Raw genomic sequence first — 23,302 nt, forward strand, 5'->3', positions numbered from 1 at the left:
ACTGTAGCCTGCCAGTCTCCTCTGTCCATGGAATTTTCCAGGCAAGAATACTGGGGTGGGTTCTTACTCCAGGGGATCTTCCTGACCTGGGGATTGAACCTGCATTTCTTGTGGCTCCTGTGTTAGCAGGCTGATTCTTTGCCACTGTGCCACCTGGGAAGCCTATACTGATCATTATCTTTATCATAATCATTATCACTAAGGCCCATGCTGTGATAATCTCTTTATTCCCTGTGCCCAGAACAATCCTTGGTATATAACAGGTATTCAGAAAATGTTCGCTGGATACATGCATACGTGGTTAGGTGACTGGCTTCTATGTTGTTCTGTTCTCCTGCTTTGACCTCTCTTGCTCACTGCTTAACTCATTACTGCTCCCTGAAGACTCTTCTTGGCTAGGCTTACAGAACCCTTAACAGTAAGTGCCTTTTAGGTCTTATTTCCCCTGTCTTTGCTATTTTGTTGAAATTAACAGCCGTGCCACATTGATGACCAAGATATAACATTCTAAATGCTTTTGTTCTGGCTAAGTCTGGGGTTTGTGTGCTGCAGATAAATGACTCATCATTAGAAGTGAAGAGAACAGTCTCTTCTCGAAAATAAGTATCCTTACTTGAGGTGATTTGGCTAGGGAGCCTGAGAAAGTCAACATATATATCACATGAATTTTTTTGGTTTCATCTATGACAGTAGCCATCATGGTCAACAAAAGAGTCCAAAATGCAGTACTTGGATGCAACCTCAAAAATGACAGAATGATCTCTGTTCGTTTCCAAGGCAAACCATTCAATATCACAGTAATCCAAGCCTATGCCCCAACCAGTAATGCTGAAGAAGCTAAAGTTGAACGGTTCTATGAAGACCTACAAGACCTTTTAGAACTAACACCCAAAAAAGATGTCCTTTTCATTAAAGGGGACTGGAATGCAAAAGTAGGAAGTCAAGAAACACCTGGAGTAACAGGCAAATTTGGCCTTGGAATACGGAATGAAGCAGAGCAGAGGCTGATAGAGTTTTGCCAAGAGAATGCACTGGTCATAGCAAACATCCTCTTTCAACAACACAAGAGAAGATTCTACACATGGACATCACCCGATGGTCAACATCAAAATCAGATTGATTATATTCTTTGCAGCCAAAGATGGAGAAGCTCTATACAGTCAGCAAAAACAAGACCAGGAGCTGACTATGGCTCAGATCATGAACTCCTTATTGCCAAATTCAGACTTAAATTGAAGAAAGTAGGGAAAACCACTAGACCATTCAGGTGTATGACCTAAATAAAATCCCTTATGATTATACAGTGGAAGTGAGAAATAGATTTAAGGGGCTAGATCTGATAGATAGAGTGCCTGATGAACTATGGATAGAGGTTCATGACATTGTACAGTAGACAGGGATCAACACCATCCGCATGGAAAAGAAATGCAAAAAAGCAAAATGGCTGTCTGAGGAGGCCTTACAAATAACTGTGAAAAGAAGAGAAGTGAAAACAAAGGAGAAAAGGAAAGATATAAGCATCTGAATGCAGAGTTCCAAATAATAGCAAGGGAAGATAAGAAAGCCTTCCTCGGCAATCAGTGCAAAGAAATAGAGGAAAACAACAGAATGGGAAAGACTAGAGATCTCTTCAAGAAAATTAGAAATACCAAGGGTACATTTCATGCAAAGATGGGCTTGATAAAGGACAGAAATGGTATGGACCTAACAGAAGCAGAAGATATTAAGAAGAGGTGTCAGGAATACACAGAAGAACTGTACAGAAAAGATCTTCACGACCAAGATAATCATGATAGTATGATCACTCACCTAGAGTCAGACATCCTAGAATGTGAAGTCAAGTGGGCCTTAGAAAGCATCACTACGAACAAAGATAGTGGAGGTGATGGAATTCCAGTTGAGCTATTTCAAATCCTGAAAGATTATGCTGTGAAAGTACTGCACTCAATATGCCAGCAAATTTGGAAAACTCCGCAGTGGCCACAGCACTGGAAAAGGTCAGTTTTGATACCAGTCCCAAAGAAAGGCAATGCCAAAGAATGCTCAAACTACCGCACAATTGCACTCATCTCACATGCTAGTAAAGTAATGCTCAAAATTCTCCAAGCCAGGCTTCAGCAGTATGTGTGCCATGAATTTCCAGATGTTCAAGCTGGTTTTAGAAAAGGCAGAGGAACCAGAGATCAAATTGCCAACATCCGCTGGATCATGGAAAAAGCAAGAGAGTTCCAGAAAAACATCTATTTCTGCTTTATTGACTATGCCAAAGCCTTTGACTGTGTGGATCACAATAAACTGTGGAAAATGCTGAAAGAGATGGGAATATCAGACCACCTGGCCTGCCTCTTGAGAAATCTATATGCAGGTCAGGAAGCAACAGTTAGAACTGGACATGGAACAACAGACTGGTTCCAAATAGGAAAAGGAGCACGTGAAGGCTGTATATTGTCACCCTGCTTATTTAACTTCTATGCAGAGTACATCATGAGTAATGCTGGGCTGGAAGAAGCAGAAGCTGGAATCAAGATTGCCGGGAGAAATATCAATAACCTCAGATATGCAAATGACACCACCCTTATGGCAGAAAGTGAAGAGGAACTAAAATGGCTCTTGATGAAAGTGAAAGAGGAGAGTGAAAAAGTTGGCTTAAAACTCAAAATTCAGAAAACGAAGATCATGGCATCTGGTCCCACCACTTTATGGGAAATAGATGGGGAAACAGTGGAAACAGTGTCAGACTTTATTTTGGGGGGCCCCAAAATCACTGCAGATGGTGATTGCAGCCATGAAATTAAAAGACGCTTACTCCTTGGAAGGAAAGTTATGACCAACCTAGATAGTATATTCAAAAGCAGAGACATTACTTTGCCAACAAAGGTCTGTCTAGTCAAGGCTATGGTTTTTCCAGTGGTCATGTGTGGATGTGAGAGTTGTACTGTGAAGAAAGCTGAGCAATGAAGAATTGATGCTTTTGAACTGTGGTGTTGGAGAAGACACTTGAGAGTCCCTTGGACTGCAAGGAGATCCAACCAGTCCATTCTAATGGAGATCAGTCCTGGGTGTTCTTTGGAAGGAATGATGCTAAAGCTGAAAATCCATTACTTTGGCCACCTCATGCAAAGAGTTGACTCACTGGAAAAGACTGTAATGCTGGGCGGGATTGCGGGCAGGAGGAGAAGGGGACAACAGAGGATGAAATGGCTGGATGGCATCACCGACTCATTGGACATGAGTTTGAGGGAACTCCGGGAGTTGGTGATGGACAGGGAGGCCTGGCGTGCTGCGATCCATGGGGTTGCAAAGAGTCAGACACGACTGAGCGACTGCACTGAACTGAACTGAACTGATGGCATGGCAGATAGATGGGGAAACAATAGAAATAGTAACAGACTTTATTTTTCAGGGCTTCAAGATCACTCTGGATGGTGACTGCAGCCATGAAATCAAAAGACACTTGCTCCTTGGAAGAAAAGTTATGACCAACCTAGATAGCATACTAAAAAGCCAGAGAAATTAATTTGCTAACAAAGGTCCATCTAGTCAAAACTGTGGTTTTTCTGGTAGTCATGTATGGATGTGAGAGTTGGACTATAAAGAAAGCTGAGCACCAAAGAATTGATGCTTTTGAACTGTGGTGTTGAAGAAGACTCTTGAGAGTCCCTTGAACTACAAGGAGATTGAACCAGTCCATCCTAAAGGAAATCAGTCTGAATGTTCATTGGAAGGACTGATGTTGAAGCTGAAACTCCAATACTTTGGCCACCTCATGTGAAGAGTTGAGTCATTTGAAAAGATCCTGATGCTGGGAGGGGTTGGGGGCAGGAGGAGAAGGGGACGACAGAGGATGAGATGGTTGGATGGCATCACTGACTCAATGGACATGAGTTTGAGCAAGCTCTGGGAGTTGATGATGGACAGGGAAGCCTGGTGTGCTGCAGTCCATGGGGTTGCAAAGAGTCGGACATGACTGAGTGACTGAACTGAACTGATGACGTGCATGTTTTATATGAAAGAAGCACAAGCCAGTTATTGCTAGTTAAACAATCGGTCAAAAAGTAGTGATTTTTAAAAATTGAATATGAGGATCTGAGTAATAATAGGGTTTATTCAGTTCAGTCCAGTCACTGAGTTGTGTCCAACTCTTTGCGACCCCACGAATCACAGCACACCAGGCCTCCCTGCCCATCACCAACTCCTGGGGTTCACCCAAACTCAAGTGCATCGAGTTGGTGATTCCATCCAGCCATCTCATCCTCTGTTGTCCCCTTCTCCTCCTGCCCCTAGTCCCTCCCAGCATCAAGGTCTTTTCCAGTGAGTCAATTCTTCACATGAGGTGGCCAAAGTATTGGAGTTTCAGCCTCAGCATCAGTCGTTCCAATGAACACTGAGGACTGGTCTCCTTTCAGATGGACTGGTTGGATCTCCTTGCAGTCCAAGGGACTCTCAAGAGTCTTCTCCAACACCACAGTTCAAAAGCATTTGAATCAGTTCTAATGAGGTGGATGAAACTGGAGCCTATTATACAGAGTGAAGTAAGCCAGAAGGAAAAACACCAATACAGTATACTAACGCATATATATGGAATTTAGAAAGATGGTAACGATAACCCTGTATACGAGGCAGCAAAAGAGACACTGATGTATAGAACAGGCTTATGGACTCTGTGGGAGAGGGAGAGGGTGGGAAGATTTGGGAGAATGGCATTGAAACATGTGAAATGTCATGTATGAAATGAGATGCCAGTCCAGGTTCAATGTATGATGCTGGATGCTTGGGGCTGGTGCACTGGGATGACCCAGAGGTATGGTATGGGGAGGGAGGAGGGAGGAGGGTTCAGGATGGGGAACACATGAGAAATAAAGGAATTAAAAAAAAAAAAAAAAGCATCACTTCTTCGGTGCTCAACTTTCTTTATAGTCCAACTCTCACATCCATACACGACTACTGGAAAAACCATAGCCTTGACTAGACGGACCTTTGTTGGCAAAGTAATGTGTCTGCTTTTGAATATGCTATCTAGGTTGGTCATAACTTTCCTTCCAAGGAGTAAGCGTCTTTTCATTTCATGGCTGCAGTCACCATCTGCAGTGATTTTGGAGCCCAAAAAAATAAAGTCTGACACTGTTTCCCCATCTATTTCCCATGAAGTGATGGGACCAGATGCCATGATCTTAGTTTTTTGAATGTTGAGCTTTAAGCCAACTTTGTCACTCTCTATAACAAAGCTTTATAGTTGTTGAAGACTGGACTTAGTCAGCTGAAACCCTTAGAGTTTTACAATATGGTATATCATTGAAGTAAATACTTGTGTCTGTGTATCCTTAAGATTCATAAATTTGGGAGTGTAGTTGTAACATCTTGTCTGATAGGAAAACTGTCAGAAGTAGATGGCAATTTAGAGTATAGGATTGGGATCAGGCTTGGTATTGGGGTTTTGGTGTTTTGCTCTAGAATGAGAGCTTCAAGGTAGAGTGAGGGTTGGCAGTTAGTTTTTTGGCCAGGAGGTGTCTTCAGGTATATTATTTTTTTACATGATAAGCACTGGCTCTCTTACTCGAGGCACCTACATTGCATATTATATTTGTGAGTTCAGAAACACTGTTTCTATCGATCACTGAATAGTTTTCAATCAATAATCCTTATTTAATAATGGAGATCTTTACTGAATATAAGATGACAAGGTGAATAGAATATAGTTCCTGCCCTGGATGTTTTCACAGTCAAGAGAAGTATTTTTGTTGTTGCTTTGTTTTATTAAATTAACATTACTTATAAAAAATCTTAAAAACAGAGATCATGGAATTGTTGGTATTTTGTTATAGACTGGAGTTTTCTTGCCTTCAAACATCTGGCTACAAGAAGTAGGTTGCCTGTTTGTTCAGTTACTGAGTCGTGTCCAACTCTGCAACCCTGTGGACTACAGCACGCCAGGCTACCCTGTCCTTCACTATCTCTTGGAGTTTGCTCAAACTCAAGTCCATTGAGTCGGTGATGCCATCCAACCATCTCATCCTCTGCTGCCCCCTTCTCCTTTTGCCTTAAATCTTTCCCAGCATCAGGGTCTTTTCCAATGAGTCTGCTCTTTGCATCAGATGGCCAAAGTGTTGGAACTTCAGCTTTAGCATCACTCCTTCCAATGAATATTCAGGGTTGATTTCCTTTAGGATTGACTGGTTTGATCTACTTGCTGTCCAAGGGACTGTCAGTAGTCTTCTCCAGCACTACAGTTCAAAAGCATCAATTCTTTGGCACTCAGCTTCTTTATGGTCCAACTGTCACATCTGTACATGACTACCGGAAAAACCGTAGCTTTGACTATACACACCTTTGTTGGCAAAGTGATGTCTCTGCTTTTTAATATGCTGTCTAGGTTTGTCATAGCTTTTCTTCCAAAGAGCAAGCGTCTTTTAATTTCATGACCTCAGTCACCATCTGCAGTGATTTTGGAGCCCAAGAAAATAAAAGCTGTCACTGTCTCCACTTTTCCCCCTTCTATTTGCCATGAAGTGATGGGACTGGATGCCACGATCTTTGTTTTTTGAATGTTGAGTTTTAAGCTAGCTTTTTCACTCTCCTCTTTCACCCTCATCAAAAGGCTCTTTAGTTCCTCTTCACTTTCTGTCATTAGAGTGGTATTGTCTGCATATCTGAGGTTGTTGATATTTCTCCTGGAAGTCTTGATTCCAGCTTGTGTGTCATCCAGCCCAGCATTTTGCGTGGTGTACTCTGCATGGTATACCTAGCACACTCAGTACACATAAACAAGCAGGGGGAAAATATACAGCCTGGATGTACTCCTTTCCCAGTTTTGAACGAGTCTGTTGTTCCATGTCTAGTTCTAACTATTGCTCCTTGACTTGCATTCAGGTTTCTCAGGAGACAGGTAAGGTGGTCTGGTATTCCCATCACTGTAAGAATGTTCAAGTTTGTTGTGATCCACACAGTCAAAGGCTTTTGTTTAGTCAATGAAATGGAAGTAGATATTTTTCTGGAATTCCCTTGCTTTTTCTATGACATCCTAGTTTATGTTTAAATATCATCTATGATTACTTACAGGTGACCTTCCAACCTCTACTTGGACACTTGTAGTGACAGAGGTAGTCTTTCCTGTTAACTTAGACAGTTCTGAATGTTAGGAAGCCCTTTGTATCAGGTTGATATTGGCTTGCACTGTTTTGAGTCACAGAGAACTCTAATTCCCTCTGCAGACCTATGAAGAGAGCTCTGACATTCCCTCCTCCACACGACCCCCTCATTTCTTGATGACTTTTCTATACACCTGCTTATTTTCTGCCTAAGTGATTTGTGATTATGGCTCTTCCCCCACAAAATGAACACTCACAGATTTTCATTGAGTGTCCATTATTTACAGGATCAGCTGTGCTGGCATAAAAGTCCCTGACTTCAGATTAGGTTTAATGTACATGGAGAAAAGACACTGGATAACAACAAGAAAAACATCAGGAAAGAATTGGCAGGGATGGGGGAATCTCTCCAGTTTCTCTAAACCATACTTTCTTTGTAAAATCTCTGTTCTTAAACTGTCAACATGGGGACCACATTTAAGACTGTCCCTCCGGATTATAGTTTAATCAATGAGGATTATTATGCAAATTAAAATTTTAAAATCTGATAGCATACGTTAGGTGTTAAATGTCAGAATTTTTAAATGTCTGAAATAAAATAAAATCTAAACATACCATAAATCCTTTTATAAGACAACATAGACCAATTTCCCTAATTCTGACCTTAATGGAGATAGTAAACAAGTGCAGGTCTCATTTAACAACACTATGACCTAGAAAGCTCATTTGGGCCTCTTTAGGTTCTGTAAGCATGTTATGAAAACAAGTAGTTGAAAAGTGAATATACAAGTCATTCCGCTTGGTCTGCATAATGTCAGACAATCCATAAGGTTTTTTTCTTCACTTGAATAGGACACATTTTTTACTGAATTGTCTTGACTGTTAGGTTCCTTGTAGACATAGTCTTAGCAAAGAAAGCCAAAAATTGCTTTTGGGGAAGAAAATTGTAGCTAGTTATATCTCATAAAACCATTCTTGTGTTCATTTTCGAGGAAATTACTGTAAGTGTATCTTCTAGGGCCAGTGTGTTAAGAGACCTTTTTATGCTGAAATAAAAACTCAGAGAGTTTCCATATCAGAGTTGTTCCATTGACTTGTTTTACTCTTGAAAATAAAATGAGAATCTTTAGCCAAAGGAAAGCTCACGTTTGTTAAACACTGACATTATTTGACCTTATTGTATTTATTTACATTATGTTTAATACCCATGCACGTCCAGTCTTTGGAGACACAAAGAAACTATTATGTTAGAAGTTTCTTTGGTTTCCTAATATGTTTTTCTAGCCAAAGTCCTGTTTACATGTAATTCCATGGTTCTACGTAAGAAGAGCTATTCATCTTTGTATTTACATAAAGATACGCTAGGTTTGCAATACCTGATTCATTTTATGCCCCTAAAATATGAATGACATCATTTGGCCCACTGGACAGTAGATTTATTTTACTAACAAATCTTTCAGATCAATTCATAAGTGAGAAAGAAATAAACGTGAGTAAATGTTTGTTCTATTTTGGTTTTTAAGTTAAAATAATTAGAATTCAGCCAGCCAAAAAGAAATTAAATTCAAAATCCAATCCTTCTCAAGAAATTTTGCATACAGCTATTCCACCTATTGTTTCAGCGTTTGCTGGGGTAAGAAAGTAGAACATTACTTTGGCAAATGTAATAGTTGGTAAGCTGGGAAGCAGAAACGGAGCTTGTCAGTGAATTCCAGGAATTCTTATATTTTCTGAATATAGCTACCAAATACTTCTAGGGCAATGGATATGTCAGAAGTGGAGCGAGAAAGTACCTGGAAGTCTATGTCAGTGTCAGTGATACTATGATAACTTGACATTGAGAGACTGAGGGAGAAACGAAAGGAAATGCTTTCTGAACTGAGCTAAGAAAAATACAACTATTTTTCAATCCACAAAATAAACTGTCTTAGAAATGGGAAATTTAATATTTAAAGATTCTCTTGAAAGTTTGTGGATATATATAGTAAAACTTGAGGGATTTAGTAAGAATGCTTTTAGGAGTACTGTTTATAATGAAGGAACTTAGCTACATTTTAAATAAACCTTTACATTATGAACACTTCTTTCAGTTTCTTATAACAAGTACTATAAAATCAGTATTCTTAATGCATGCATAAAATGATGCCTTACATATCTGATATGGGACTTTTCTACACCTGCAGAGAGAAAGCATTATTTTTTTTCTAAACAGAAAGGCTGTTATTTGCAGATCTACTCTGCTGCTCTGAGTCATTGATGGTTACAGGCTTATATATTTAACCTGAAATGCAAAGCATTTTCTTCCAAGGCCTAAAGTTAAATCATTTTTCAGTGTGCATAAAGGTACATCCTGAGTTTTGTTTGTCTTGCTACATATACTTGGAAAACAAGGTCAAGCATTTGTTAAAATGTGTGTGTGTGTTGGCATCAGTTGCATTCTTTTTTCCCTCTGCCTGTCTGAAGGATACCCTTGATGTATCTTTTCCAGTGCTCACCACTATGGGTTTTCATCACATCGGTAGGATTTTTTGTACTGCTTTGATGAAAGGTCATACTTATTGGGCTGACCTGTCTGTTTATTTCTATCTAGTAATCTTAGAATATGCTGTAAACTAGGATAAAGATAAATACAGGCACACCATTTAGGATTTTTGCATCTCTTCACAGAAAAGATTGGCGTATAAGAGCTCCTCCCTTTTTGAGATCACTGCCATGATCTGATTTTGGTTATTCTAACTGAATGAAATGAATTGGATGGCTTTCATTGCTATGAAACAATTTGTGTACTTAGTCCCTTAGTTGTGTCCTACCCTTTGTGACTCATTGGACTGTAGCCTGCCAGCCTCCTCTGTCCATGGGAATTTTTAGGCAAGAATACTGAAGTAGGTTGCCATTTCTTTCTCCGGGGATCTTCCAGACCCAGGAATCTAACCATGTGTCTCCTGCACCGCAGGCAGATTCTTTACCCTCTGAGCCTTCGAGGAAGCCTCATGAAACAATTTACATATATGGAAATCATCTGTTCCCTAAAAGTAGGAAGGAACTCTGATATAGAACTTCCGAAGTGAAATGATAAATGCTGTGAACAAAAATAAAGCAAAGTAAGGGGACAGAATGAATGGCCTGCTGTTTCAGATGAGATGGTTAGAAGAGGTCTCTCAGATGAGCAGAAATCACCATGAAGTGAGGGAGCAAGCCTTGCAAATGTCTGAGGAAGGCGCATCCTAGCCTAGGAAACAAGGGCCAAAGCCACGAGAAGGCACTGTGCTTGGCATACGCAAGGAACAGCAAGGAGACCAGTGTGTTTAGAGCAAGGGAGAGAATGGAGAGAGAAATCTGAGAGGGAGTGAAGGTTCAGTTTATTTGGAGCCTTATAGGCAAAATTCAACAGAACCTACATTTCTTTTTCATTTCTGTTCATCTTAAATTTTGTTTCTTAATCATGTTTTTCTCTTTCTTTGATTTGACTGCTCATGTAGTATACTTTTTGTCCTTTCTTTTTCTGTTTTTAATAAAGTTTTCAGAATAAAAGTTTTTCCTTAAGTACAACTTTGCTTGCATTCTGTAAGGTTCATGGCCATAAGTCAACTGCAAGGGATATGCAGAAATGGAGGATTTTAATTAGGATATTGCTATCCCAGACAGAATCAGGGTTTTGTTAATAAGGAAGAGTGGGGGAATAAATATTGGATAAACTACTAGCAATATCTTTCACAAAATCCTTTGGGCCTGGAAGATTTTCCTATAGATTCCCATGCTATACAGACTATTACAAAGCATCGTGAGATGGAAAGATAGCCAATTTATTTTATAAAACTGCCAGAATCTTGTATCAAAACCTGATAAAGATGAGTGAAAAGGAAAATTAGAGACCAGTTTAGCTTATGAATATAACTGTGAAAAGTCAGAATACAAACATTTCAATTTTTCAGCACATTGAAAGAATCATCCATCATGATCATGTAGGGTTCATACCCAAAATACAAGAGTGCTTTAATATTAAGAAAGCTTTTAATACCATAAAACATACCAAAAAATCAAATAAGAAAAATATGGTAATCACGATAGGTAAAGATTTGATCAAAGTCAACCCTTATTTCTGATTAGAAAACCAGTCTTAGATAACTGAAGCTAGAAATGTATTTCTTTAATGAAATAAAGATATCTAGCTCCTATTATGGTCAAGTTTATTCCAGTTCAAAGAACAAAGGTATATTCTATATATCCCCAGCCTTATCAATCTATGATTTCAAAATATACTTTCAAGTAATATCTGAAGTAGGATGGCAGAGAACCATGATGATGTACTCCCAGTTACTTCTGGAAGTTTCTCAGTTTCTTTTTCATGTGCTGCAGAACACATCCTCTCTCATTCCTAAACCCACATATTTCCAACTTGCCACTATACATATAGCTGCAGGAACTGGTTAGGTAGAATGATGGGCATACCCGTTCACTCAGGGAAAAGTACCACACACTAGTTCCTATTTTTCTATTTGAGAGTAAAAATAAGGATACTTCTGATATTGCCTTTGAACTTTTAGCACTAGATAGCTTTATAGAATCAAATTATCTACTCCTTTGTGAAGTGTATAGTATGGATTTGGGGCATTCCAGGTGACTCAGTGGTAAAGAATCTGCCTATCAATGAAGAAGACACAGGTTCTCAATCCCTGGGTTGAGAAGATCCCCTGGAAGAGGAAATGGCAACCCACTCCAGTATTCTTGCCTGGGAAATCCCATGGACAGAGAAGCCTGTGGGCTGTGTAGTACATGGGGTGTAAAGAGTCAGACATGACTTAGCGACTGAGCACACAACAGCATGGATTTACTCTGATAATATGTAGACAGAGGCTCATTACTTTTGAAACCACAGTAATGTATGTTTTATACAAGTATTTTAAAGCCTTTTTTATTTACCACAACCTACCTTATGAAATGCATTTTATATTGTGACCAAGTGTACACACATACACATGTTCTATACATTCATAACTATGTAATTTTTTTTAAAGTTTCACAAACCTTACCAAGGAGCTATGCAAAATGCTCTCATATATTTATCTATTTTATTCTACTTTATTTTAAAAAATTTGTATCAACCCACCAAATTTCCTTAGACCACACTTTTTAGCAGTTCAGAGGGTGATTCTTTGGGCTGTTAAATAAATGTCTGGAGTTCAAGGAGTCAATTCTGGAAGATGAGAATGTATTGGTTTGTAGAAATGTATTCTAATTTTGTTGTAAATATTAACTTTTCACGTATAGGCAGGATGCTTTTGGTGCCAGTTGCTAGTTTGTCTTTGATTTCTAGGAGAGTGATAGGATAAGAAAGAATTTTCTAAATGGAGATTTCTTTTCTTCCTGCAGCTCTCATGTGTGACTGGAAGTCGAGTGCATCATTAACCTAAGGACCTCACCACTTGGAAGTTAGAGTTTTCACCATCAGCCTACCTTTTCCTTTTTGGTCTGGTTCTTTTCCTCAAACAGTGGAAACATCTTTCTTTTAATAAAGTTGCTTTTGTTGCACAGTTAAGCAAATGGCTGATAGCAGCTGTGGTAAAAAATCCACAAAGTGCCCCCACTGCTCATCTGCTTCTCAGAAAAATGCACTCTGTATATGTTCTTGTAAAACAAAGCTTTCTCCAATGTCAGTGGTGGAAATGTCACAGACATCAAGCACAGGTAGCTCAGAATTTATAGTCTCACCAGAAAAAAGAAAAGAAAAAGGAGCCAGCAAAGATGTTACCTCTGGAAAAGATTCGGTAAATATTAAAGATTCTACATCCCAACACAAGTTGATGTCCCATTCCCTAATCCCATCCCTACATTCATCCTTATTCATGGACCCTTGTCAGCTAATTCATTACCTTCTTTACTATTAAGGTAAATTTCTTTCTTACAGAAGAGGTAAGAAAAATCGGTTGATAATTTCTTTCATTCTGTTAACCAACCACTGCCCCAAATTAATAATTTCCCAGGATTATAAATAATTTGGAATGTTATTCAAGCTTTTATTTAAAAAGTGGTTTATATGGAAATTGATTGGTTTTCAAATTGAATTAAACCTGAATTTGGGGGCATTTTCTTCAACTGATGCAGAATGAGATTTATGATGGTTAAATACAGGGTGGACAGTTCCTGGTTATCTAGATGGACTATCAGATATACCTTACAGAACTGATTTGCCTTAGTTACAATCTGTGAATACCCAGTTGGACTGGTTTGGGTATGTTTGTCTTTATAGAGAAGAGGCACTCTGGAAGATTGTCATTGATAGAGCATAAATTTAGAGACAGAGAGCAGTAAGTTTAAGAAAAGTTAGGTTGTCAGTCCTCAAATTTATACCTTTTCGAAGTTTTCATTCTAAACTGTTATTTCTGAATTGTATTATGGTATAGTTACTGCCATATAGATGTCTCTGAGTGAATTGTTTCTATGTTATTTTCATTCAAAGCATATTTTGTGAATGTCTGGTCAGTAATTTCTTGTGTATAACCTATTTGAGATGATTGTTATGTCTTGAAACAAGAGTGATTGAGAAAACTGTGAAGTTGCCTTCTCTTGTGATTTTAAAGATTTTAAGTCCTGATTTATCTTCTGTGCAGATCATCATGTAGAATTGCCTGGATTCAGGAGATTAGATTGAATAACTTCTTAAGGCTTGTTTTAGCCGAATGAGTGAATGAATTATATAGGGCTTTGAATTTGAAAAAGGTCATAAACTATCTTGTATACAATAAATATCTTGACACATATTAAAATTTTTCAGATTATCTAAATTAGCATTCTTACTTTGTCAACAAGTATATTATATCTTAATGTTAATATTAAAATTTCTTTTTGGTTCAAGCCCTCAAAATCTTCAAATATAGAGAGAAAACCATCTCAACAACAGTGGGGTCGGGGCAACTTCACAGAAGGAAAAGTTCCTCACATAAGGATGGACAATGGAGCTGCTATTCAGGTATATAGAGGGCAAACTGAAGCTACTAGAAATTTTTCAGATTTCTTTTAAGTCAATGTTCATGACAAAGGTGATTTAAAAAGTAAGTCTCGAAGGAAAGAAAAGAAAAGAAGAAACTTAACCATTTTTAAGATTGTTGAAGTCTTTACTAAAGAAAATGTGAACTAATTATTTTTTCTGTTCATAGAGATGTAACTTGACTTGCATAATTAAGTGGAGGACATTTATTAGATAAAATGAGAGCATTTGGTCTCCAAGTCTTGCCGGTTGCTGAGGGCAGTTGTGAAATCTTTATATAGACCTATTTGAGAGAAAGAGAGAGACCAGATAACTTAGATGGTTTGGCTGTTCACTTCTTTGATGACCAGTAGGGAGGCCAAAATTTCCCTTGTGGACTTGCCCATTTTTCTTCAGCTTGTGATTGAGTGAATACCAATGTTATTCTTCCCAGGATTCTAGTTCTTATATGCAAATATGACTTAAATTTAATACCATCTTAGAAATTAAAATGTGTTCCTTTAATGCTAGATTGAAGGAACTACAATAGGAACAACTACAAGAGGAAAATTCCATTGATATTAAATTACTTTGAACAATTGTTTTAAAAAATATTTAGCAATTTACTTGAAGTGATCAGAAAAACTTGCTAAGAAATTCTGACCTGAAAGCTTAAATCTTCCCCTGTTAAAGATTTTGTTAAGTCTTACAAAATCTTACAAAAGACCTGCATTAAAAAAAAAAATCCACAAATTTACTGTTTTAAATTTAGTCATAAGAGATTTTGTAAAAGAAAAATGTATTCATTTATCAGCTCACTCATTCATTCCTTTATTGGATTATGGAAAAAATTCTCAATTTTCCTTCTTTTCTTTGCCTTTGTTCTCCCACATGCTTCTCAGGAGCCATCTTTTTCATGCCATTTTCCCTTATGTTCCCAGAATTTTAGCTCTGGTCTCTGGCCCCAATGTCATTTTGTATTTTTTCTTTTAACTTAAGACTGTATGACTTAAGTAAAAATTGTATCTCTTGAGTTACAAATGATGTTGCTGTTGTGCAGTCACTAAGTCCTGTCTGATTCTGCTGGACTGCAGCATGCCAGTCTCTGTCTTCCACTATCTTCCAGAGTTTGTTCAAATTCATGTCCATTGAGCCAGGCATGAGACAAATGATAAGAAAACAGGAATTATGTTTTATTCATCTTTGTAGCCCCCAAAGTATGTATCACAAGAAGATAGCTAAGAAAAATCTGCATGTTGAAGCTGAACGTTTTTCTTTTCTTCTTTTTTCTTTCCCTTTCTGTGTCTTCCCTTCTCGCCCTGTGTCTTTTTCCACTCCTTGCTTCCTCTCTTCTTCTCTCTCCTCCCTTTCGTTTCTTCCTTCTCCTTTTTCCTCATGCACTAAGCATGAATATTTTGCCTGCAAGGTTTCAGGCAGGCTTTTTAAAGGATAAAAAAGAAATACCTTTATAAGGTGTTTCTAGACCATCTTGGAAGGAAAAAAATGAGTCCAAATATTTGTAAGCAAGAGAGTAACAATAGAGTTTGAGGACCAATGCATACATGTTGAAAAAAGTCAAAAGAACAATCACCATGGTGCAGAGTTAGGCAGAAAAGCCCTTTGTGAAGTAGGTAAGTAATTAGTTGGATACTCCATCTTCATTTACAAAAGTCAGAAAGGAATGTAAGCAGGAGAAAATATGAAGTCCAGCAGTAGTTTATCTGTTGCAGGGTGCAGATGAGAGTGGTCACACAGGGGAACCTGGCATCTCTAAGGCAGGCTCTAAGAAGTCTCCAAGAGAGACTTCCCCCAGTGACATTAGCTCAGGGGTTCTCTCCTGTTCTAATCTCTGGGCATGATGGGTCTAGAAACTCTTGTTAGTGACCTGCAGTTGATTTAGATCAGGGAGACTGACTCTCTCCAACCAAATTCACAAGAACTGAAAGTGTAAATGAGTTACCTGCTTGTTATTTTACAATGTGAAATGGAATGCTGGTATTGTCAAGACCAGTGCATTCTGTCTTTGTAAGCAGGAGTGAAGTAATAAACAGAAGGATCCTTGGTTTGGATAATGTTACTATGGATGGTTTTAATTTTTTTCTAAATGCTTATTTATATTAAAAACTTTAAATATGAAAAAAGATTTATATAATCCCTTTCCTAAAACAAAAAGAAATAAAACAACAAAAATGATTATTTAGTAGAAACAATGAAGAGAAAGGTTACCTGGTGAACAGGAAAGCAGTTGTCTAATGGTTAATATGTGTTGATTTTATAGTATAGTTCTCAGAGTTTGGCAATAATTTTTTGGACAACTTATTTTATACAAATATACAGTATATATCAATATATTTGTATACATGTATTAATACTCCATTCTTTTTCTTGTGAAGACATTTCTTTAATATAGTTTATGAGAGTTTCATTTTTTATATATTTGAAGTTTTTCACATTTCCTCATTAGGATTTTTATGGTTTTTCTCCAAAGGATATTTAATAAGACTCATCAAAACTTATTTTCGCTTAATTAAGATGTGTTTATTAATACTGAAGTAAATATGTGGTGTCAGTGCCTTCTATTTGATTTTACCCTGGAGCAGAGTCACTCTTCCCTTGGGTGGATGCCTGTCAGTATTATATGTTCATTTGTCATACCTGATGAATGGCAGAGAAAGACAAAAGAACTCTTATTTTTTAATCTAGGAAATCTATACCTTTGGAAGAATATTGGGACAAGGGAGCTTTGGAATGGTCATTGAAGCCATAGACAAGGAAAGAGAAACTAAGTGGGCAATTAAAAAAGTGAACAAAGAAAAGGTAAGGCTTCTTAGCATCATACTGAGGGTGCAGTTCTACTGCAAGGTCGGGTAGGTAGTACAATTTTTCACACGAATACATCTGACCCTTAGGGACAGACCCTGGGCTGTTGCCCTGGAGAAATGTGGGTATTTCTCTAGCCTTCTGGGCTTCCCTCATAGCTCAGTTGGTAAAGAATCCACCTGCAATGCAGGAGACCCCCGTTCAATTCCTGGGTTGGGAAGATCTTCTGGAGAAGGGATAGGCCACTCATTCCAATATTCCTGGGCTTCCCTGTGGCTCAGCTTGTAAAGAATCTGCCTGCAATGCGGGAGACCAGGGTTCGATTGGGGAGATCCCTTGTAGAAGGGAAAGGCTTCAGTTCAGTTCAGTCACTCAGTCATATCCGACTCTTTGCGACCACATGGGCTGCTTGCAGCATGCCATACCTCCCTGTCCGTCACCAACTCCTGGAGTATACTCAAACTCATGTCCATTGAGTAGGTGATACCATCCAACCATCTCATCCTCTGTTGTCCCTTTCTCCCGCCTTCAATCTTTCCCAGCATCAGGGTATTTTCAAATGAGTCAGCTCTTGGTATCAGGTAGCCAAAGTATTGGAGTTTCAGCTTCAGCATCAGTCCTTCCAATGAATATTCAGGACTGATTTCCTTTAGGATGGACTGGTTGGATATGCCATACAGTCCAAGGGACTCTCAAGAGTCTCCTCCAACACCACAGTTCAAAAGCATCAATTCTTCGGCACTCAGCTTTCTCTATACTCCAACTCTCACATGCATACATGACTACTGGAAAAACCATAGCTTTGACTAGATGGACCTTTGTTGGCAAAGTAATGTGTCTGCTTTTTAATATGCTGTCTAGGTTGGTCATAACTTTCCTTCCAAGGAGCAAGAGTCTTTTAATTTCATGGTTTCAGTCACCATCTGCTGTGATTTTGGAGCCCTGAAAAATAAAGTCTGTCACTGTTTCCATTGTTTCCCCACCTATGTGCCATGAAGTGATGGGACCAGATGCCATGATCATAGTTTCTGAGTGTTGAATTTTAAGCCAACGTTTTCACTCTTCTCTTTCACTTTCATCAAGAGGCTCTTTAGTTCTTCACTTTCTGCCATAAGGGTGGCTTCATCTGCATATCTGAGGTTATTGATATTTCTCCTGGCAATCTTGATTCTAGCATGTGCTTTACCCAGCCCGGCATTTTGCATGATGTACTCTGCCTATAAGTTAAATAAGCAGGTGACAATACTCAGCCTCGATGTACTCCTTTCCCTATTTGGAACCAGTCTGTTGTTCCATGTCTAGTTCTAACTGTTGCTTCCTGGCCTGTGTAAAGATTTCTCAAGAGGCAGGTCAGGTGGTCTGGTATTCCCATCTCTTTCAGAATTTTCCACAGTTTGTTGTGATCCACACAGTCAAAGGCTTTGGCATAGTCAATAAAGCAGAAATAGATGATTTCCTGGAACTCTCTTGCCTTTTCGATGATCCAATAGATGTTGGCAATTTGATCTGTGGTTCCTCTGTCTTTTCTAAATCCAGCTTGAACATCTGGAAGTTCACAGTTCACGTACTGCTGAAGCCTTGCATGGAGAATTTTGAGCATTAGTTTGCTAGCCTGTGAGATGAGTGTAATTGTGTGGTAGTTTGAATGTTCTTTGGCATTGCCTTTCTTTGGGATTGGAATGAAAACTGACATTTTCCAGTCTTGTGGCCACTGCTGCATTTTCCATATTTGCTGGCATATTGAGTGCAGCATTTTCACAGCATCATCTTTTTGGATTTGAAGTAGCTCAGCTGGAATTCCATTACCTCCACTAGCTTTGTTCATAGTGATGCTTCCTAAGACCCACTTGACTTCACATTCCAGGATGTCTGGCTCTAGGTCAGTGATCACACCATCGTGATTATCTGGGTCATGAAGATCTTTTTTGTGTAGTTCTTCTGTGTGTTCTTGCCACCTCTTCCTAATATCTTCTGGTTCTGTTAGGTCCATACCATTTCTGTCCTTTATTGAGCCCATCTTTGCATGAAATGTTCCCTTGGTATCTCTGATTTTCTTGAAGAGATCTCTAGTCTTTCCCATTCTGTTGTTTTCTTCTCATTTCTTTGCACTGATCACTGAGGAAAGCTTTCTTATCTCTCCTTGCTATTCTTTGGAACTCTGCATTCAGATGCTTATATCTTTCCTTTTCTCCGTTGCTTTTCACTTCTCTTCTTTTCACAGCCATTTGTAAGGCCTACTCAGACAGCCATTTTGCTTTTTTGCATTTCTTTTCCATGCGGATGGTCTTCATCCCTGCCTCCTGTACAATGTCATGAACCTCTGTCCATAGTTCTTCAGGCACTATCAGTTCTAATCCTTGAGTCTATTTCTCACTTCCACTGTATAATTGTAAGGGATTTGATTTAGGTCATACCTGAATGGTCTAGTGGTTTTCCCTACTTGCTTGAATTGAAGTCTGAATTTGGCAATAAGGAGTTCATGATCTGAGCCCCAGTCAGCTCCCAGTCTTGTTTTTGCTGACTGTAGAGAGCTTCTCCATCTTTGGCTGCAAAGACTATAATCAATCTGATTTCGGTATTGACCATCTGGTGATGTCCAGGTGTAGAGTCTTCTCTTGTGTTGTTGGAAGAGGGTGTTTGCTATGACTAGTGTGTTCTCTTGGCAAAACTCTATTAACCTTTGCTCTGCTTCATTCTGTACTCCAAGGCCAAATTTGCCTGTTACTACAGGTGTTTCTTGATTTCCTGCTTTTGCATTCCAGTCCCCTATAAGGAAAGGGACATCTTTTTTGGGTGTTAGTTCTAAAAAGGTCTTCATAGAATCATTCAACTTCAGCGTTACTGGTCAGGGCATAGACTTGGATTACCGTGATATTGAATGGTTTGCCTTGGAAACGAACAGAGATCATTCTGTCATTTTTGAGATTGCATCCAAGTACTGCATTTTGGACTCTTTTGTTGACTATGATGGCTACTCCATTTCTTCTAAGGCATTCTTGCCCACAGAAGTAGATATAATGGTCACCTGAGTTGAATTCATCCATTCCAGTCCATTTTAGTTCACTGATTCTTAAAATGTCACTGTTTACTCTTGCCATCTCCTGTTTGACCACTTCCAATTTGCCTTGATTCATGGATCTAACATTCTAGATTCTTATGCAATATTGCTCTTTACAGCATCAGACTTTACTTCCATCACCAGTCACATCCACAACTGGATGTTGTTTTTGCTTTGGCTCCATCTCTTCATTCTGTCTGGAGTTATTTCTCTGCTGACCTCCAGTAGCATATTGGGCATCTACCGACCTGGGGAGTTCATCTTTCAGTGTCCTATCTTTTTGCCTTTTCATACTGTTCATGGGGTTCTCAAGGCAAGAATACTGAAGTGGTTTGCCATTCCCTTCTCCAGTGGACCACATTTTGTTAGAACTCTCCACAATGACCAATCCATCTTGGATGACCCTACATGGCATGGCTCATAGTTTCACTGAGTTAGACAAGGTTGTGGTCCATGTGATCAGATTGGTTAGTTTTCTGTGATTGTGGTTTTCAGTCTGTCTGCCCTCTGATGGAGAAGGTTAAGAGGCTTATGGAAGCTTCCTGATGGGAGGGACTGACTGAGGGGGAAACTGGGTTTTGTTCTGATGGGTGAGGCCATGCTCAGTAAATCTTTAATCCAATTTTCTATTGATGGGTGAAGCTGTGTTCCCTCCCTGTTATTTCAGTTCATTTCAGTTTAGTTCAGTTGCTCAGTTGTGTCCAACTCTTTGCAACCCCATGAATCGCAGCATGCCAGGCCTCCCTGTCCATCACCAACTCCCGGAGTTCACCCGAACTCATGTCCGTAGAGTCGGTGATGGCATCCAGCCATCTCATCCTCTGTCGTCCCCTTCTCCTCCTGCCCCCAATCCCTCCCAGCATCAGAGTCTTTTCCAATGAGTCAACTCTTCACATGAGGTGGCCAAAGTACTGGAGTTTCAGCTTTAGCATCATTCCTTCCAAAGAAATCCCAGGGCTGATCTCCTTCAGAATGGACTGGTTGGATCTCCTTGCAGTCCAAGGGACTCTCAAGAGTCTTCTCCAACACCACAGTTCAAAAGCATCAATTCTTTGGCACTCAGCTTTCTTCACAGTCCAACTTCACTTCCCTGTTATTTACCTGGCACCAAACCATGGTGGAGGTAATGAAGATAATGGCAACTTCCTTCAAAAGGTCCTGTGCATGTACTGCTACACTCAGTGCCCCCAACCCTGCAGCAGGCCACCACTAACCCACGCCTCTGCCGGAGAGTCCTGGACATCCTGGACAAGTCTGGATCAGTCTCTTGTGGGGTCACTGCCCCTTTTTCCTTGGTCCTGGTGTGCACAAGGTTCTCTTTGTGCCCTCCAAGAGTCTATTTCTACAGTCCTGTGTAAGTTCTGGCAGCTCTTTGGTGGGGTTAATGGCCACCTCCTCCAAGAGGGCTTATGCAATACCCAAGTCTGCTGCACCCAGCCATACCCAAGGGATATGCTACCCACTCCAGGGAAAGGCTACTCACTCCAGTCTTCTGGCCTAGAGAATTCCATGGACTGTATAGTCCATGGGGTTGCAAAGAGTGGGGCATGACTGAGTGACTTTCACTTTCTTTCTTTTACCAGAGTCAGTTGAAGATGAGGGCTGATTATCAGTATATGTAGATGTAGGGTTGTGGGCTAGCATTGTCTTCTTAGTGAGTAGTAGGTCCTGATAGTCTCTCCTGATGTGGTTCTGATATACTTTGCCCTGTCCAACCAGTCCATCCTAAAGGAGATCAGTCCTGGGTGTTCATTGGAAGGACTGATGCTGAAGCTGAAACTCCAATACTTTGGCCACCTCATGTGAAGAGTTGACTCATTGGAAAAGACCCTGATGCTGGGAGGGATTGGGGGCCGGAGGAGAAGGGGACGACAGAGGATGAGATGGCTGGATGGCATCACCGGCTCTATGGACATGAGTTCGGGTGAACTCCGGGAATTGGTGATGGACAGAGAGGCCTGGCGTGCTGCGATTCATGGGGTCGCAAAGAATCGGACACGACTGAGCTACTGAACTGAACTGATCCTCTCCTTTCCTTTCATTCATTATTTCCTCATTGATAGCCAGCTCTGTTTATTCATCCTACCAGCTCTTTCCATTTGAATCACTTTCTCTCCAGCTCTCTTCTGTACTGTTTACCTTGTATCCACTGTATTTCTCACTTTAGATTGCACTGGAGTGAAGAATGGAGTGGGCTTCTCTTTAAGGGAGAATCTAAGTCCTCAAACTTTATAACTGATCATTTCATCAACTTGAAAACAATTTCTGTGCTTGAGGAAAAATAAAAGGCAACATTACCATGGTGTTTTTTTCTTGGGTCTGTGGTATTATATTTACAAAATGAAATAGTAGGTTATATGTATTCTTTATTTTTCTATAGGAAATTACACATCATTTCCCCCTAAAGTTTAATAAAGTAACATTAAATCTTAATAAGGGGAGATCCAGAGTCCTTCCAGAAATCCCTAGGATTAACTAAATGGGAATTCCTTTGTTTCTTTGGTGTCAGATAGGGTTAGGCTTAGGTTTCAGGGTTATATAGTCAGTTGCTTGCAACTCTAGGAATTCATAATCTTGCACATAGATATTGATGCTGAGACTTTTCAGGACAACAAGATAGTAAAATAAAATTATATAGTCAGTATATGAATTGGACAATATATTACTGCATTAAATATAGATAAACCATTTGTGGTGGGAAGTAGGAATAGGCTTGAGATGAATTATTAGGAGAAATTGTGACATCTGTCCATGTCTAGTCTCGACAGGAATTTATTCCTCGAAGTCACTATTTCTCTTGATAACTATAAAGTTATTTCTCCTCTACGATTCATCCTCTATGGGTGGAGCACAGTAGTGGGCAGTTTCCTATCACTCTTGAGATGGTAATGTTTAAAGGGTAAAGATACTTAGAAGCAGGGATGACAGTAGGTAAAATTTTAACTAGGTAAAATTTGCCTTACGATCAATCTCTTTCCAAGTCCTTCAGGAACTATTGTGTCTCTTCTAACTTTGGGGGAGGGGGTGGGTTAGAAGGAAGGAGGGAGGAGTAAGAGCTTTGTTATTCCTTTCAGGGATATTTTTATGTGAATGAGGACAGTGTTTATTCTTGAATGATTACGGTAATTTAGATATCAAAAGGGATGATGATTGGGGTGGTGGTAGTGCTGGCAAAGGTGGAGAAAGCGCTTCCGGAGTATCCTAGATGATGGTGTAGACAATCAGTTACTTGTACCCACACCTGACGGTCTGCTCAGGTATGGTTAAGGATTTCACCTAAGGAGGTAATTTGGAGTTAGGTTGGTCTGAAGGCAAAAATCTCCATCTCCATCTCCATCTTCATTGTGCATTCTCTCTCTTTCTCTCGCTATCAAA

At 39.5% G+C, this 23,302-nt stretch overlaps 1 protein-coding gene across 7 annotated transcripts in view; it reads left to right on the forward strand.

Moving 5' to 3' along the window:
* The window catches only part of STK33 (serine/threonine kinase 33), a 208,289-nt gene that overhangs the window by 91,967 nt on the left and 93,020 nt on the right, over window positions 1–23,302 (forward strand). For all 7 annotated transcript variants that reach the window (XM_019975807.2, XM_019975806.2, XM_070803714.1 and 4 more), the window contains 3 exons: window positions 12,456–12,850; window positions 13,939–14,052; window positions 16,753–16,866. In XM_019975807.2, the coding sequence (XP_019831366.2) occupies window positions 12,626–12,850; window positions 13,939–14,052; window positions 16,753–16,866 (453 nt within the window). In that variant the 5' untranslated portion in view covers window positions 12,456–12,625. The remainder of the gene's footprint in view (window positions 1–12,455; window positions 12,851–13,938; window positions 14,053–16,752; window positions 16,867–23,302) is intronic.

The sequence above is a fragment of the Bos indicus genome, chromosome 15 (genome assembly GCF_029378745.1).
Source record: "Bos indicus isolate NIAB-ARS_2022 breed Sahiwal x Tharparkar chromosome 15, NIAB-ARS_B.indTharparkar_mat_pri_1.0, whole genome shotgun sequence".
Lineage (NCBI taxonomy): Eukaryota > Metazoa > Chordata > Mammalia > Artiodactyla > Bovidae > Bos > Bos indicus.